Below are 17,853 nucleotides of genomic sequence, written 5' to 3'. Positions count from 1 at the left end.
AACCCATGACCTTGGTGTTGCTAGTGCCGTGAACTACTTTAAGGAACAGAAAGACTGTCTTGCTTTAAAGAAATAAAAGAAAGTAGAATGTTATTTCTCATGGTGTGTTGTTTTCTGCAGGTTGTAGCAGAAAAACTGGCATCTTTGTGCTTCTAGGAACAGTCTGCATGATTATTTTCATCATCATGACTTCTGTCATCCGTGAGTGGTTAACATCATACTTTGAAAGTGTTGCGTTGTAAAATATTTGCATTTTAAAAAGTAATGCAATTTTTTTTTACAGCCTTTACATTATGCGAATTACAAAAAAAAGTTTGTTTTTGTTCACAGTTTTTCATCAACAAAGAACATTCTCAGTGCTGGAGAGTTGGATGGACATTCATAGTTCCAATCAAACTTCAGCCAAACCTCAAGAGAAGAATATTGAGACCTTGATGACCAATCTTGCCTCTTCAATCACATCCAAACAAGAGGAAAACCAACAAAAGCTGGGTGAGATCTTTTTTTTAAATATAAATTATGGACAGTATTTAAATCCTCCAAAACCAACACATGTGTCATGATTATGTTGTGTTTTGTGTTAGTTTCATTCCTGTGTGTTCGTTTCATGTGATTCAGTTCACTTTAGTCTTAATGGCCTTGCACACTGATTGCGAAATTCTCGTCCAAAATTTTTCACATGCGTAATCAGTAATAAAGGTTACTGTCCCTGCAATCCCTGCTGCCCGCGTGTGCTTATCCATCCTTTCACCCATATTCTTTTCTCTTTTTTCGGGGTTCTAAACAGATCATTGCGCAAACAACTGTTTTTTTTTTCACCGCCAATTTTGTCTCGACGTCCGTTTTCAAATAGACAACTTCCATTTTGCGTCATTTCTCATTCCACTTCTCGCGTGTGTTTTTGTGACAAAATGTGGTTTGGGGACCGGATAGAGTCGTTGGGTGACAGCGTTGTTGTCAGGTCGTGTAGTGTGTAACCCCTGTTGCAGATCATTTACGTAGTGTCACGTAGTGTGAACACCACAACGACTTCAAGACTCCAGAGCAAGTCATGTAGTCTAAACAGCACAGCGATCTGCCGACGTTTAAAGTTGTGTAGTGTGAAATAGGCATTGGACGAATCATTGTCGCAAAAAACGATCCCCAATCACACAGATCCGTGAAAAGGATTACAAATAGTGGTTGACCGATATATCGCCATGGCCGAGTAAACTCCAAGATTTTCTGATTTTTCTGGTGTTTAAAGTGGGACTTTTATTTTGACGGGCGGCGCTAAAAACACCAGAACGGCAGCGCGCGCCTGATCACACAGCGCTCACTCACATTCTCCGTCTTCAGTAGTTTTCGATCTCTGTCAGTCATATCTAATACTTTGTTTGACAGAACTGGTAAACAAAGTAAATGGTATACAAAAAGTAAAGCGTTTGCTTTTATATTATTTGTAACAGAAAAGGCAAACAATCAGGCTAAAAAACTTTCTCGTTTGCCGTCAACATTCAGCAAATGCGCATCTACATCATTTAAACAAATCTCTGAATATCTAATAAACATTTAATTTCACAAAGCTTGCATATTTAATCAAATCAAGCTGTGATATCTTGTGAAGTGTGCATGTGTAGCGTAGCCTGCATAAACATGTAACTCAGGACATATGGAGGATACAAAATCAGTTGAGTTTGATTCTGTTGCAATTTGTTCACGGTTTACCCCCATTTTGGCTTAAAACGCCTGGACTAATGTCTGTCTGGGGTCAAATCTTTAATGCAATGAATGTTTTCATGATTTAAGTTTCTCAGCAGAACATGATTGTTAAAGGAACACGCTGACTTTTTGGGACTTCATCTTATTCACCGTATCCCCCAGAGTTAGATAAGTCCACACATACCAGTTAGATTTTGCTGTATTTGGCCGACCAGTGGTATGGGTGGCTCGCCAATGTATTAGATTTCTCTAATACATAAAATAAGTAAGCTTGACCAGAGTTCTTGTGGGGAGAAGAATTTATTGAAGGTTTGTAGTGTAGCAGTCCTTCAGCAGCGATGTTATCATGTCGTCCTTCAACTATCTTCACCCAAAGTTCTGTTTGTGAGACAGAACTTTATACATGAAGACAATAGAAACCTGTTAGGACCTCCCACAGGAGATCGATCTAACTTCCTAATCCACTCTGAGCAATGCTGATTCTTTTTATTCATTCACACCAATCAGTTTCTGTGGGCCATACATCTGAATGGGCCATTTGGCACACACCTTTGCAGACACAGACAGAGTGGATTACATCTGATACACAGTCACAATGTAAATAAATCTGATGACTGAAAATACAAAATCTTTCATACTCTTCTCATCTCCGTGCGTGCCGTAACTCTGTCTGACGCACCCACCGCTAGCTTAGCTTAGCACAAAGACTGGAGGTAAACGGCTCCAGCTAGCATACTGCTCCCAATAAGTGACAAAATAACGCCAACATTTTTCTATTTACATGTTGTGATTTGCATAGTCACAGCGTGTACAAATAACAAGGTCACATAAGACAGCCATCTTCTAACCGTATACATACTGGGAACTATATTCTCAGAAGGCGAAGCACTGCTACTTTAGCGGAGTGTATGTATACGGTTAGAAGATGGCTGTGTCTCTTGTTATTTGTACACGCTGAGACTATGCAAATCACAACATGTAAATAGAAAAATGTTGGCGTTATTTTGTCACTTATTGGGAGCAGTATGCTAGCTGGAGCCATTTACCTCCAGTCTTTGTGCTAAGCTAAGCTAGCGGTGGGTGCGTCAGACAGAGTTACGGCACGCACGGAGATGAGAAGGGACTTGTCTAACTCTGGGGGATACGGTGAATAAGATCAAGTCCCAAAAAGTCGGCGTGTTCCCTTAACCACCTCTTCTCTTTGACACTAAATAAATAGTCTAAGATTTGATATTTGCATAAAAACATTGATTATTTACTTATGATTTGTCCCTCTTACTCTCCAAAAGAAATGCATGAAAAGAAGTTGTCTAATAGTGTGACCTTGATGACCGATCTCGGCTCGTCACTGAGTTCACTCGCATCCAAACAAGAGGAAAACCAACAAAAGTTGGGTGAGTGCTGGACGTACATTCAGCTTTGAATAATCCTAATATTTAAGACAAGCTGTATATCTCTATTTCTTTCTCCACAATTTTAACTCTTCAGTATCAACTAACACATGCCATTATTACGTCATATCTGATTTTTCAACATACACAAAGTAATTTTAGAAATTCGAACTGTATTCATGAAATACCATGTTCTTCAATTGTGCTTTTCTTATAATCAAGCTGATATATTGTTCTGTTTGGCTTTTGTCTCCGGTTAAAGCGGGCATGTCAAGCTCACTGGCGGACGTCAAGAATACAGTGGAGGAACTGAGATCAATAGTTCAAGCTTTGTCTTATAAACTATCATTAACCAGTGAGTAAACTCTAAATTAAATTTGAAAAATTGTGCTTATGTAGTTCCTGTTTTAATGCTGTTGTTTTGTTGGTGGAGTAAGAGGTGGAGTAAATGATGACAGAATGTTTTGTCTGAGAACTTAAGTGTTAATTTAGTTTTGTCCTCTACATAGACTCGCTTGTATCCGGCTGTACTCAAACTGAGTGGATCCCGTTCAGCAACAGCTGTTACCTGTTCTCTGGTCACTCAATGAACTGGACCGAAGCTAAAGATTACTGCGAAGAGCAGGGCGCGTTACTCTTAAAATTAGAAGAAGGCTCAGAGGAGGAGTGGGTGAGTAACAGAAACACACACATACACACTCTCACAAACACTCTTTTCCTTAACCCTTTCAAGCGCATGGTCACTGTGAGAAACCACCTTTTTTTCTACCTCTCATCTTGCTTTATAATTTAAAGCAGGAATGTTTCCATTTTTTAGGGTGTTTTAAGTAGCGGACAGGAGTTAATGTTTTCGCTGTAAGTGTTATGGAAGGAAACGATAAATGCTAATTAAAAAAAATTAAATAAAAAACAGAACATGAGGATACAAACATCGTCACATCACGCACCAGTAGCGCTTCTATCAACAAAAAAACTGAATAAAATCAGTGGAGATGGGCGGATGACACTCCTTGCACCATGGACAAAGTGTGAGTTGAATTATGCAGCCACAGTTTTCCATATCGAATTAATTTTCCATGATTGCCATTCCCTTACAAACAGCTGTATCCACAGCTTCCACTGGATATCTTAAAGTTATTCCCCTCAATTATTGCCCTTTGTAAACGAAAGTAGGGAAGCAATCAATTCAAGATGCAACTTTTTTTAAACAACCTTTCAGCCATTTGAATAGTTGTTGTATGGACATGGGATTAAATGACCATAAAATTAACTTTAGTTTAGAACTTTAGATGGAAAGTCAGAGTTTTTCTATATGCATTTTTTGGCTTTATGTTACAGACACTGGGGACCTGGGCAGCCGGATGACTGGCAAGGACATCCACAAGAGGGAGGAGAGGACTGTGCACATATATCCAGATATATGAATATTAATGACAACCACTGCTCCATCAAAATGAAATTTATATGTAAAGGACCGAAGGATTCTTAATAGCAACCCGTTTGTGTGTTGCTTCAAGAACACATTTGTTGTGTTTTATTTGTTTCTTTATTCATTTATAATGCTTTAATCAATCATTTAATTATTCCATTCTAATCATTTTTATTATATTACTTATTTCCCTTGCTCTCAGAATGCTTGCTGTTGTAGTTTAATCTTATGATTGTGTGGTTTCAAGAGATATTTGTGCTCACAAGTTAAGAGATTTTTAGTGTCACAGGACAATGCTGTGAAGCAGTAATTTTCCATTGCTTTTTCTAAGCGCGTATAATCGCGGAGCCATGAATATGCAAATTAGCCCCGCCTCCACTCACTCACTCACACCAGCTCAGAGATCCACTCACTCAACTTTACTGACTTTTAATAACTTTTTTACAACAAAAAATTAACTATCACTGAACTTACTTAAACTGGACTGCGACGCTATTTTTTTCTAAACAAACTTTGTTGCATTATTTTTTCTTGTTATCTCTGTAAATCTGCTTTGAAACAATCTGTATTGTAAAAAGCAATATATATATAAATAAAGGTGACTTGACTACTGTAGTAAATCCAACCGTCTCCATTGACTTTGCTTTACGTGAAGCTGCCTCCTTGTCATTTCTTGCTTCTAACAAAAATAAAAACAATGTTTAAAAGCTGCTGTGTGACGAGGTGTACAGCAAACAAGCTAAATAAACCCAGAAATAAGTTTTTATAAGCTGTCAACCCGAAAAAATAAGCGTTTAAGCATATAAAAGTGGATTTATGAATTTGCACATGGTTTGTCTTAAAGGAACACTCCGACTTTTTGGGACTTTAGCCTATTCACCGTATCCCCCAGAGTTAGATAAGTCCATACATACCTTTTTCATCTCCGTGCGTGCTATAAGTCTGTTTGACGCACCCACCGCTAGCCTAGCTTAGCACAAAGACTGGATGTAAATGGTTGCAGCAAGCATACTAATCCAAATAAGTGACAAAATAACGCAAACATTTTCCTATTTACATGTTGTGATTTTTATAGTCACAGAGTGTACAAAAAACAAAGTCACATGAGACAGACATATTTTAACTGTATAAATACTGGGAACTATATTATCTGAAGGCGAAGCACTCCTACTTGGGCGGAGTGATAACCGCAGTACCTGAGACGCGCCGTGGTGAGGAGCAGAGAGTTCGTTCAGGGCGCGTCTCAGGTGCTGCGGTTATCACTCCGCCCAAGTAGGAGTGCTTCGCCTTCAGGGAATATAGTTCCCAGTATTTATACAGTTAAAATATGTCTGTGTCTCATGTGACTTTGTTTTTTGTACACTCTGACTATACAAATCACAACATGTAAATAGGAAAATGTTTGCGTTATTTTGTCACTTATTTGGATTATCATAAATACTTTCCTGATCATATTGCACATCACATTCACATTGATCCACATTGCATTCAAGATAGCAGTCTTTATCAGTTCTTGCTTTCTCTGGGAATTGAACCCATGACCTTGGTGTTGCTAGTGCCGTGAACTACTGTTTAAGGAACAGAATATCTTGCTTTAAAGAAATAAAAGAAAGTAGAATGGTATTTCTCATGGTGTGTTGTTTTCTGCAGGTTGTAGCAGAAAAACTGGCATCTTTGTGCTTCTAGGAACAGTCTGCATGATTATTTTCATCATCATGACTTCTGTCATCCGTGAGTGGTTAACATCATACTTTGAAAGTGTTGCGTTGTAAAATATTTGCATTTTAAAAAGTAATGCAATTTTTTTTTACAGCCTTTACATTATGCGAATTACAAAAAAAAGTTTGTTTTTGTTCACAGTTTTTCATCAACAAAGAACATTCTCAGTGCTGAAGAGTTGGATGGACATTCATAGTTCCAATCAAACTTCAGCCAAACCTCAAGAGAAGAATATTGAGACCTTGATGACCAATCTTGCCTCTTCAATCACATCCAAACAAGAGGAAAACCAACAAAAGCTGGGTGAGATCTTTTTTTATTTTTTATTATGGACAGTATTTAAATCCTCCAAAACCAACACATGTGTCATGATTATGTTGTGTTTTGTGTTAGTTTCATTCCTGTGTGTTCGTTTAATGTGATTCAGTTCAGTTTTGTCTTAAGGGCCTTGCACACTGATTGCGAAATTCTCGTCCAAAATTTTTCAGTAATAAAGGTTACTGTCCCTGCAATCCCTGCTGCCCGCGTGTGCTTATCCATCCTTTCACCCATATTCTTTTTTTGGGGTTCTAAACAGATCATTGCGCAAACAACTGTTTTTTTTTTTTCACCGCCAATTTTGTCCCGACGTCCATTTTCAAATAGACAACTTCTATTTCGCGTCATTTCCCATTCCACTTCTCGCGTGTGTTTTCTTGACAAAATGTGGTTTGGGGACCGGATAGAGTCGTTGGGTGACAGCGTTGTTGTCAGCTCGTGTAGTGTGTAACCCCTGTTGCAGTTCATTTACGTAGTGTCACGTAGTGTGAACACCACAACGACTTCAAGACTCCAGAGCAAGTCATGTAGTCTAAACAGCACAGCGATCTGCCGACGTTTAAAGTTGTGTAGTGTGAAATAGGCATTGGACGAATCATTGTCGAAAACGATCCCCAATCACACAGATCCGTGAAAAGGATTACAAATAGTGGTCGACTGATATATCGCCATGGCCGAGTAAACTCCAAGTTTTTCTGATTTTTCTGGTGTTTAAAGTGGGACTTTTATTTTGACGGGCGGCGCTGAAAACACCAGAACGGCAGCGCGCGCCTGATCACACAGCGCTCACTCACATTCTCCGTCTTCAGTAGTTTTCGATCTCTGTCAGTCATATCTAATACTTTGTTTGACAGAACTGGTAAACAAAGTAAATGGTATACAAAAAGTAAAGCGTTTGCTTTTATATTATTTGTAACAGAAAAGGCAAACAATCAGGCTAAAAAACTTTCTCGTTTGCTGTCAACATTCAGCAAATGCGCATCTACATCATTTAAACAAATTTCTGCATATCTAATAAACATTTAATTTCACAAACCTTGCATATTTAATCAAATCCAGCTGTGGTATCTTATGAAGTGTGCATGTGTAGCGTAGCCTGCATAAACGTGTTACTGCGAGTGATGGCCGTGTGAATGCGGACAGGAGATCAGCTTCACAGGAGACGCGATCGAAAAACTTTAAATCCTTCATTTTAAAATATCCTGTGCTATATCCAGTTGTCCAATGTGTCAAATTCATATCGTTTTCACTGTGTGCTGTATGTAAAATGAGCGTTACCTTGTCTTTATTTGTAAAAAATATGATTACCAGTGCACACGAAATTACTAGATTACCGAGTGCCCCGTTACAGTGTTTACTTCCTTTTTATTCACATATTCATGTTTTTAAACAATTACTTTATTTGGAAAAATAGTGTAATAGGATTGCAGATTCAAGAAGTTGCCATCTAAAGTATAAGCATGTTCATTTTAAAGATTTCTAATTTATTAAATAATGATTAAATATAAAGTATATATATATATATAAAATATCGGCTTTATATCGGCCATCGGACACCCTGCTCTCGAAGATATCAGCATTGGCCATAAAAGAAACAACAATATCGGTCGACCACTAATTAAAAACGCTGTGTTCTGCTGCCAGGCCATTAGATGGCGAATTGGCAATGAAACACTATAGACTGAACATGTAGCCTAATACGTCATCATTTTCAGTTTAACGTGTCTGTTGTTTGAGACTTTGAAACCCATTTTCAAAAGTTAGCTTTTTTAGGCACTTAAAATGCCGTTGTCGTGTAAACAAGCGGCCAAAACGCATAAAAACTTTTAAGTTTTTAGTTGAAAACGGTGTCGCGTAAACAGCCCCTCAATCACCTCCCAGTTCGTCTCCTTTGTTACTGATTACGTTCACCTGTCTGTCATTAACTTTCCCATTTATACTCCGTCTCATTCAGTTCATTGTCGGTTCTCGTCTGTAGTGCGAGTCGTTTATGTGATCATTCTCTGTGTCATCTCTGTATTATCTTAATGTTTATTAAAGAAAGTAGCATTGATCTTCATCGTCTTCATTCTGTAAACTACCACATCTGTTGCTGACAACATGAAAATCGAAATCGAAAAAAAATTCCTACCAGGACACAACTGTGTATTTCTGACTGTAATAGCAGGACTTGTTTTACTTCTTTTTCACAGAGCGCCAGCAAGGTCTGTCACACACTGAAGTGAAGAGTTTGATGAACAGTTTGAGTTCTGCTGTATCAACGCTGACATCCGAACTGAGTGATGCAGGTCTGCAAATCTGATCATTTAAAGGAGACACCCATAAGAAATACTTTTAAGAGCAAACTCTCATATTCTTGATTGTTTATCATATATATATAGTTTCACAGTTGGCAACCAAGTGCAGAAACAGAATGAAACACAAAAAAATATTAGACTAAACTATAACTAAACTATTTACTATCTAAAAAACAAGCAACGTGACTTTGGTAAGACCGAAAGGCAAAATTAATTTTAAATTTAATAGAGTTATTTCATTAATTAATAAGACCTTATAATTAACATATAATTATCTTGTTATGCTCTCTTTTAAAATATCTCATATAACATTAACTGTATCTGGTTATGATACTTTGGGCCACATTCAAATCTCAGCATGTTTTCTTATTGGAGACATTAACACTGAATATATTTCCAAGGAATTTAAATTGCAATGAACGATATAGGGGAAAATATTAATATTTAAAGTTCAATGAAGTGCATAAAGTACAAAGTGAATTTAACATATTATTTCATTTGTTAACATTAGTTACATTTGTTAGTTAGCATGAACTAACAATGAACAATACTTCTAAAGAATTGATTAATCTTAGTTAATGTTAACATTAGTTAATGCACTTTGAACTATGAATATGTTTATTAAGCAACTTTTAAGGTGAAGTAAGCGATTTCTGAGAAACGCTGCTAAAAGTGTAGCACACTTGTAGCCAATCAGCAGTAGGGGGCGTGTGACCAGTCATAATGGGGGAGGAGAGAGTGAGCCAATCAGCAGTAGGGGGCGTGTGTCCACTCATAATGGGGGAGGAGAGAGTAAGCCAATCAGCAGTAGGGGCGTGTCCACTCATAATGGGGGAGGAGAGAGTGATCCAATTAGCAATAGGGGGCGTGTCTACTCATGATGGGGGAGGAATGAGTGAGCCAATCAGCACTAGGGCGCGTGTCCACTCATAATGGGGGAGGAGAGAGTGAGCCAATCAGCAATAGGGCGCGTGTCCACTCATAATTGTGAGCAGCCATATCGCCCACGACTGGTTGCCCACTGAAGCTAAGCAGGGCTGAGCCTGGTCAGTACCTGGATGGGAGACCTCCTGAGAAAACCAGGTTGCTGATGGTAGAGGTGTTTGTGAACCCAGCAAGGGGCGCTCACCCTGTGGTCTGTGTGGGTCCTAACGTAACAGTGTAGTGACGGGGACACTATACTGTCAAAGAGCACCGTCCTTCGGATGAGACGTAAACCGAGGTCCTGACTCTCTGTGGTCATTAAAAAGCCCAGGATGTCCTTTGAAAAAGAGTAGGGGTGTAACCCCTAAAAATGGGGGCGTTGTGGTTATAATTTTGTTCAGTGTAATTAAAATAAACACACATACTGATTCAAATATAAATGTTTCATTTAAAAATCTTGATGTTGATGTTCTAAAAATATGATGTTCTACATTTATAGCATCAAATAAACATGAATGAACATCAGACGGAATGTTGTTTTAACCGCGGAAAGGCATCAGTACACTCCGCTTCTCAAGTCAAATCCTCCCATGCTAATCTACTAACTCTCCTGACTGCATTTGTCGGACAAAGTGGTGGATGACGAAGTATGATTGGTCAGATCACCTGTCAATCAAGCTCCCTGCAAATGGTCAATTGTGATATGAACTGAACTGCTTTGCTCTGAGCTTTAATAAACTATTTGAATTAGCAAATGAGTATTGAAAAAGTTTGTATGTTTGTCTGTTTATTTTGGTTTAAAGTTTCGCATCAAGAAAGAAAGTTCTCAAGGCTGGAGAGATGGATGAGTAGCCATACTTCTGATCTAACCTCAGTCAAATCTGATGTTCAGATCTCAGGTGAGAACTTCATCATCATAATCATCACAGATCAGTTTTGATAATGGACTTTTAATTAACAATGTTTTTTTTTTACAGGTAGTGACTTAGAAAAGAAAGTTTCTGAGCTGCAGAATTTGGTGTCGAGTCTGAGTTCATCTTTGAACATGTTTAGATCAAGTAACACAATGGCCAACGGTTAGTGTCTTGACTGGCGCAACTCTGATGTTTTATTTTGTTTTATTAGGCCATTTATGGATAAAAAAAAAAAATGAAGTATCAGGATGATAATTCGTGATCTTTTGTCATATTTTTAGAACAGTTTAAACATAAATGACCTCCATGAAAAATGTGACATTTACCAATGTCTGTTTGGGGTCAAATCTTTAATGCAATTCATTTTTTCATGATTTAAGTTTCTCAGCAGAACATGATTGTTGAAGGAACACGCTGACTTTTTGTGACTTGATCTTATTCACCGTATCCCCCAGAGTTAGATAAGTCCACACATACCTGTTAGATTTTGCTGTATTTGGCCGACCAGTGGTATGGGTGGCTCGCCAATGTATTCGATTTCTCTAATACATAAAATAAGTAAGCTTGACCAGAGTTCTTGTGGGGAGAAGAATTTATTGAAGGTTTGTAGTGTAGCAGTCCTTCAGCAGCGATGTTATCATGTCGTCCTTCAACAATCTTCACCCAAAGTTCTGTTTGTGAGACAGAACTTTATACATGAAGACAATAGAAACCTGTTAGGACCTCCCACAGGAGATCGATCTAACTTCCTAATCCACTCTGAGCAATGCTGATTCTTTTTATTCATTCACACCAATCAGTTTCTGTGGGCCATACATCTGAATGGGCCATTTGGCACACACCTTTGCAGACACAGACAGAGTGGATTACATCTGATACACAGTCACAATGTAAATAAATCTGATGACTGAAAATACAAAATCTTTCATACCCTTCTCATCTCCGTGTGTGTCGTAACTCTGTCTGACGCACACACCGCTAGCCTAGCTTAGCACAAAGACTGGAGGTAAATGGCTCCAGCTAGCATACTGCTCCCAATAAGTGACAAAATAACACCAACATTTTTCTATTTACATGTTGTGATTTGTATAGTCACAGCGTGTAGAAATAACAAGGTCACATGAGACTAGACTTGTAGTCAAGACCGCCTAAACCGAGACCAAGACACTACCAAGACCAGAGGGTATCAAGACCAAGACAGACTAAGTCAAGACCAAGACCAAGTCGAGACCAAGACCAAGTCGAGACCAAGTCGAGACCAAGTCGAGACCGGAGGGGGGAAAAAACAGACTAGTGTTGAAGCTAAGCAATAACTTGTATTAATTCAAGAACAGCAACATACTGGTTCAGCCGCAGTTTACTACATATTAGACGGTATTACTTCAACTACACAGGCAAAACAATACAGAGACCGACCAGGTCGTGTGTGTGACTGTGAGCTCACTGTAAATGTTTTTGCAGGGTGAGATCAACTATGTGTAGCAATTGCATGACGGCTGTTACTGCACTATTAGAGGATTGAGACTCCCTTTACTTTTGTGTACTGTTGAGGACTGACATGACTGGTACTGACTGGTTCATCTGACAAAACATCAAACACCTCCAACACCATCTTGCTCCTCCAACAACTGTCTAAAGAATGAGAAATATGTAACCAATTGAAATTACACTTAATGTGTAGATGAAATCGTAATATCAAATTAAAGATACACAATTATAAACTTGGATTAGGCCTAATGTTTAGTCAACACAACGGAGATATGCAGATGATATTTAAAATACCATTTATTTAGTCTAACACCATCTTAAATACAATACTGTAATCAAACAACACACACACACACACACACAGAGACACCGTTGGTGGTGCGCTCTAAGTCATCTGTCAGTTGTGCAGTTACCCAAAATCTCCTGAATGAAGTTAAAACCCATCATGCCACTTATGTGTTTTTTAAATCAAGTGATCAAAGTGCTCGTTGCGCTGCGATCAGTGGCGCGTATACAGTGTTTTCTCGTGTGGCTCGCACACACGCCGCACTGTCTTCACTCGGACACGCGCTTCAATCCGTTGCGGATACTCTGGTACTATTCGTTCTGGTGAAATCACAAAACATAATGCACACAAACGTGTCCCTGCTTGATATACAACCACTGATGAACATAATCGGTTTTGATGAGAGAGAAAAAACTATACGGAAAATAAAAAAACATACGAGCGCGGAATCGAACCCAGAACCTCCGAAATGGTAGGCGAAAGTTCTGCCACTAGACCATAGAAACACATTTGAATGGTGCGAAAATAGTATTCTATTGCTAAATCCCCCGACCTATGTCGGTCTGAGACAGCGAGACCAAGACAAGACCAAGACCAACGACCGCCAAGGCCGTGACAAGACCGAGACCATGTAAAAGTGGTCTCGAGACATACATCACTACATGAGACAGCCATCTTCTAACCGTATACATACTGGGAACTATATTCTCAGAAGACGAAGCACTGCTACTTCTGGGGAGTGATTAGCGCAACACTGAGCGAACTCTCGTCTCCTCACCGCTGGGCTTCTCATGCGCTGCGAGCAAATCATTCCGCAGAAGTAGCCGTGCTTCACCTTCTGAGAATATAGTTCCCAGTATGTATATGGTTAGAAGATGGCTGTGTCTCATGTGACCTTGTTATTTCTACACGCTGTGACTATGCAAATCACAACATGTAAATAGAAAAATGTTGGCGTTATTTTATCACTTATTGGGAGCAGTATGCTAGCTGGAGCCGTTTACCTCCAGTCTTTGTGCTAAGCTAGGTTAGCGGTGGGTGCGTCAGACAGAGTTACGGCACGCACGTAGATGAGAAGGGTATGTGTGGACTTGTCTAACTCTGGGGGATGACTTTCTGTGGTCATTAAAAATCCCAGGAAGTCTTTCGAAAGAGTAGGGGTGTAACCCCGGCATCCTGGCCAAATTTGCCCAGTGGCCTCTGTCCATCATGGCCTCCTAATCATCCTCCTATATATATACTAATTGGCTTCATCACTGTCTCCTCTCCACCAGTAAGCTGGTGTGTGGTGGGCGTTCTGGCGCAATATGGCTGCCGTCGCATCATCCAGGTGGATGCTGCACATTGGTGGTGGTTGAGGAGATTCCCCCCTTCTATGTAAAGCGCTTTGGGTGTCCAGAAAAGCGCTATATAAATGTAATGAATTATTATTATTATTATACGGTGAATAAGATCAAGTCACAAAAAGTCAGCGTGTTCCCTTAACCACCTCTTCTCTTTGACACTAAATAAATAGTCTAAGATTTGATATGTGCATAAAAACATTGATTATTTACTTATCATTTGTCCCTCTTACTCTCCAAAAGAAATGCATGGAAAGAAGTTGTCTAATATTGTAACCTTGATGACCGATCTCGGCTCGTCACTGAGTTCACTCGCATCCAAACAAGAGGAAAACCAACAAAAGTTGGGTGAGTGCTGGACGTACATTCAGCTTTGAATAATTCTCATATTTAAGACAAGCTGTATATCTCTATTTCTTTCTCCTACAGAGCACCAAAATGATTTGATGGACAATTTGAACTCTTCAGTATCAGCTCTTCAGTATCAACTAACACATGCCATTATGACGTCATATCTGATTTTTCAACATACACAAAGTAATTTTAGAAATTCTAACTGTATTCATGAAATACCATGTTCTTCAATTGTGCTTTTCTTATAATCAGGCTGATATATTGTTCTGTTTGGCTTTTGTCTCCGGTTAAAGCGGGCATGTCAAGCTCACTGGCGGACGTCAAGAATACAGTGGAGGAACTGAGATCAATAGTTCAAGCTTTGTCTTATAAACTATCATTAACCAGTGAGTAAACTCTAAATTAAATTTGAAAAATTGTGCTAATGTAGTTCCTGTTTTAATGCTGTTATTTTGTTGTAATAAGAGGTGGAGTAAATGATGACAGAATTTTTTGTCTGAGAACTTAAGTGTTAATTTAGTCTTGTCCTCTACATAGACTCGCTTGTGTCCGGCTGTACTCAAACTGAGTGGATCCCGTTCAGCAACAGCTGTTACCTGTTCTCTAGTCACTCAATGAACTGGACCGAAGCTAAAGATTACTGCGAAGAGCAGGGCGCGTTACTCTTGAAATTAGAAGAAGGCTCTGAGAAGGAGTGGGTGAGTAACAGAAACACACACATACACAGTCTCACAAACACTCTTTTCCTTAACCCTTTCAAGCGCATGGTCACTGTGAGAAACCACCTTTGTTTCCATTTTTTAGGGTGTTTTAAGTAGCGGACAGGAGTTAATGTTTTCGCTGTAAGTGTTATGGAAGGAAACGATAAATGCTAATTAAAAAAAATAAAATAAAAAACAGAACATGAGAATACAAACATCGTCACATCACGCACCAGTAGCGCTTCTATCAACAAAAAAAATGAATAAAATCATATATGTACCAAATCACTGGGTGTCTGTGCACGAAAGGGTTAATACACTTTATTCTGCCTTTCAGTATTTTTTTTAAATCTCTCCTCCTAGGAATTTGTTACCCATTTGGCCAAACCATTTGAATACTGGATCGGTCTAACGGAAGAGACCACAGGCCAGTGGAGATGGGCGGATGACACTCCTTGCACCATGGACAAAGTGTGAGTTGAATTATGCAGCCACAGTTTTCCATATCAAATTCATTTTCCATGATTGCCATTCCCTTACAAACAGCTGTATCCACAGCTTCCACAGGACATCTTAAAGTTATTCCCCTCAATTATTGCCCTTTGTAAACGAAAGTAGGGAAGCAATCAATTCAAGATGCAACTTTTTTTAAACAACCTTTCAGCCAATTGAATAGTTGTTGTATGGACATGGGATTAAATGACCATAAAATTAACTTTAGTTTAGAACTTTAGATGGAAAGTCAGAGTTTTTCTATATGCATTTTTTGGCTTTATGTTACAGACACTGGGGACCTGGGCAGCCGGATGACTGGCAAGGACATCCACAAGAGGGAGGAGAGGACTGTGCACAGATATACAGAGATATGTTTATTCATGACAACCACTGCTCCATCAAAATGAAATTTATATGTAAAGGACCGAAGGATTCTTAATAGCAACCCGTTTGTGTGTTGCTTCAAGAACACATTTGTTGTGTTTTGTTTCTTTATTCATTTATAATGCTTTAATCAATCATTTAATTATTCCATTCTATTTGAATCATTTTATTATATTACTTATTTCCCTTGCTCTCAGAATGCTTGCTGTTGTTGTTTAATCTTATGATTGTGTGGTTTCAAGAGATATTTGTGCTCACAAGTTAAGAGATTTTTAGTGTCACAGGACAATGCTGTGAAGCAGTAATTTTCCATTGCTTTTTCTAAGCGCGTATAATCGCGGAACCATGAATATGCAAATTAGCCCCGCCTCCACTCACTCACTCACACCAGCTCAGAGATTCACACTCAACTTTACTGACTTTTAATAACTTTTTTACAACAAAATATTAACCATCACTGAACTTACTTAAACTGGACTGCGACGCCATTTTCTTCTAAACAAACTTTGTTGCATAATTTTTTCTTGTTATCTCTGTAAATCTGCTTTGAAACAATCTGTATTATAAAAAGCGATATATATAAATAAAGGTGACTTGACTACTGTAGTAAATCCAACCGTCTCCATTGACTTTGCATTACGCAAAGCTGCCTCCTTGTCATTTCTTGCTTCTAACAAAATAAAAACAATGTCTAAAAGCTGCTGTGTGACGAGATGTACAGCAAACAAGCTAAATAAACCCAGAAATACGTTTTTATAAGCTGTCGACCCCAAAAAACGAGCGTTTAAGGGCATAAAAGTGGATTTATGAATTTGCACATGGTTTGTCTTAAAGGAACCGTATGTAAGAAATGTATTTCAATTAATCATAAAATTGCCCTGATATGTCAGTAGACATTAAGAAATCATGTTCATTTCAAATACTTATATCACTGACAACAGTAGTCCGGCCAGGATATTGTCATTTAAAAGAGAAGTTGCAGCCCTCTACTGATGTTGTCATGTTGTGTTTTGGCCTGATGTGCCACCCTCCACCTATCGACCAATCACGAAGTCAGTAGTGTTTCGGCATCCGGGTTGCCAGCTCTGCTCTAGTCTTGCCATTGGAAGCACCTTGTAGCAGCCGACGTTCCTGCTGGATCCTGCAGCCTATCTGGCAACCTCGAGTCAGGGGGAGGAGGAGGGGATACACCGCTCTACAGTCATTTGAAAGTGATTGCAGTACCAGTTTTGGCCACAATACGGTTCCTTTAAAGCTACAATATGTCAAAAAAATTCGCCGCTAAGGGTCGCAAAGGTTGATGACGCAGTGACGAGCTGAATGCTGGGACTTGCTGTCAAGCTGATGGATCTAATAATGTTAATGGATGAGTGAAAACATTCATGTTTTTTAACATTACTGTGGTATGAAGCAGGTCGCGATTGCTAATAATAGACAGATATCACACGCGAGTCCCGCGGATATAAAGGAAAAAGGATTCACTCTACCGAACTACCCGCAACTGCTGAATTACTACTCACACAGGTCAGTTTATTTGACGTATTAAACTTGTGAGGTAACGCAGCGCTGTCTCACTCGCTCTAACGTTACACTATCACACTAAACAGCTTGTGTTGAAAGTTATAATGTTATTCTATGTGTTAGTTCGTTTGCTATATGAAACTAGCAGCTTACTAGTAAGCTAGATCAACATTAGAATAACATACAGATCATATTCTAACATTTCATCATGTTGAGCTATATACCATTGATTTGTTTTATGTACATTTGCTCACCTGTCTAATAAAGTATGTGCAAGAGCGGCGTCGCTGTCAAGTTGTGACTCGTGAAGCTCTGTCAAGTCCAAGTTTGTCGCGGACGCTAGCTCTCGGCATCTCGAAAACACCACACTGATATTGAGCCTCATTTTAGTTCTGCTTTTGTCCCAAAGTCTGCTTGCCATGGTCCATAATGTTTGAACGAAAAAAGCGTGCCCCTAAACGTTACGCACTATGCAGTTGTCCACGTCTGTCACCATGGTTACGTCATGGCTATGGCAGTACAAGCGGAAACCGAGAATAGCGCGGATATTGCGTCATTGACAGGCGACATTTTTTTCTGGGACGGCCG

At 39.1% G+C, this 17,853-nt stretch overlaps 2 protein-coding genes across 2 annotated transcripts; both read left to right on the top strand.

The window, feature by feature from the left end:
- Window positions 1-124: 124 nt before the first annotated feature.
- LOC306994773 (asialoglycoprotein receptor 2-like) lies at window positions 125-3,951 on the top strand (the record flags this gene model as incomplete). Its single annotated transcript, XM_079605566.1, has 5 exons — window positions 125-201; window positions 331-492; window positions 3,355-3,447; window positions 3,602-3,762; window positions 3,910-3,951. Exons 1-5 carry the CDS (start codon window positions 168-170, stop codon window positions 3,949-3,951), a joined length of 492 nt encoding a protein of 163 aa, XP_079461692.1. The 5' UTR covers window positions 125-167.
- A 2,456-nt stretch (window positions 3,952-6,407) lies between these two features.
- On the top strand, window positions 6,408-16,373 carry LOC306995533 (C-type lectin domain family 10 member A-like). The gene is made up of 10 exons (XM_079607226.1): window positions 6,408-6,543; window positions 8,751-8,846; window positions 10,583-10,678; window positions 10,757-10,855; window positions 14,054-14,158; window positions 14,240-14,347; window positions 14,458-14,550; window positions 14,702-14,862; window positions 15,229-15,338; window positions 15,649-16,373. Exons 1-10 carry the CDS (start codon window positions 6,423-6,425, stop codon window positions 15,797-15,799), a joined length of 1,140 nt encoding a protein of 379 aa, XP_079463352.1. The 5' UTR covers window positions 6,408-6,422; the 3' UTR covers window positions 15,800-16,373.
- The last annotated feature ends 1,480 nt before the right edge of the window (window positions 16,374-17,853 follow it).

The sequence above is a fragment of the Phoxinus phoxinus genome (assembly GCF_949152265.1).
Source record: "Phoxinus phoxinus genome assembly, chromosome: 3".
Lineage (NCBI taxonomy): Eukaryota > Metazoa > Chordata > Actinopteri > Cypriniformes > Leuciscidae > Phoxinus > Phoxinus phoxinus.
The sequence above is the reverse complement of the archived record's forward strand: the minus strand, read 5'-3'. Positions and strand labels throughout refer to the sequence as shown.

Excerpts from the sequence above, each read along its gene's own strand:
- LOC306995533 (XM_079607226.1), top strand. The coding sequence starts at position 6,423 with ATGGACATTCATAGTTCCAATCAAACTTCAGCCAAACCTCAAGAGAAG. Across the intron at positions 10,679-10,756 it reads ATCTGATGTTCAGATCTCAG|GTAGTGACTTAGAAAAGAAA; the intron begins GTGAGAACTTCA and ends TTTTTTTTACAG. Across the intron at positions 15,339-15,648 it reads CCTTGCACCATGGACAAAGT|ACACTGGGGACCTGGGCAGC; the intron begins GTGAGTTGAATT and ends TTTATGTTACAG.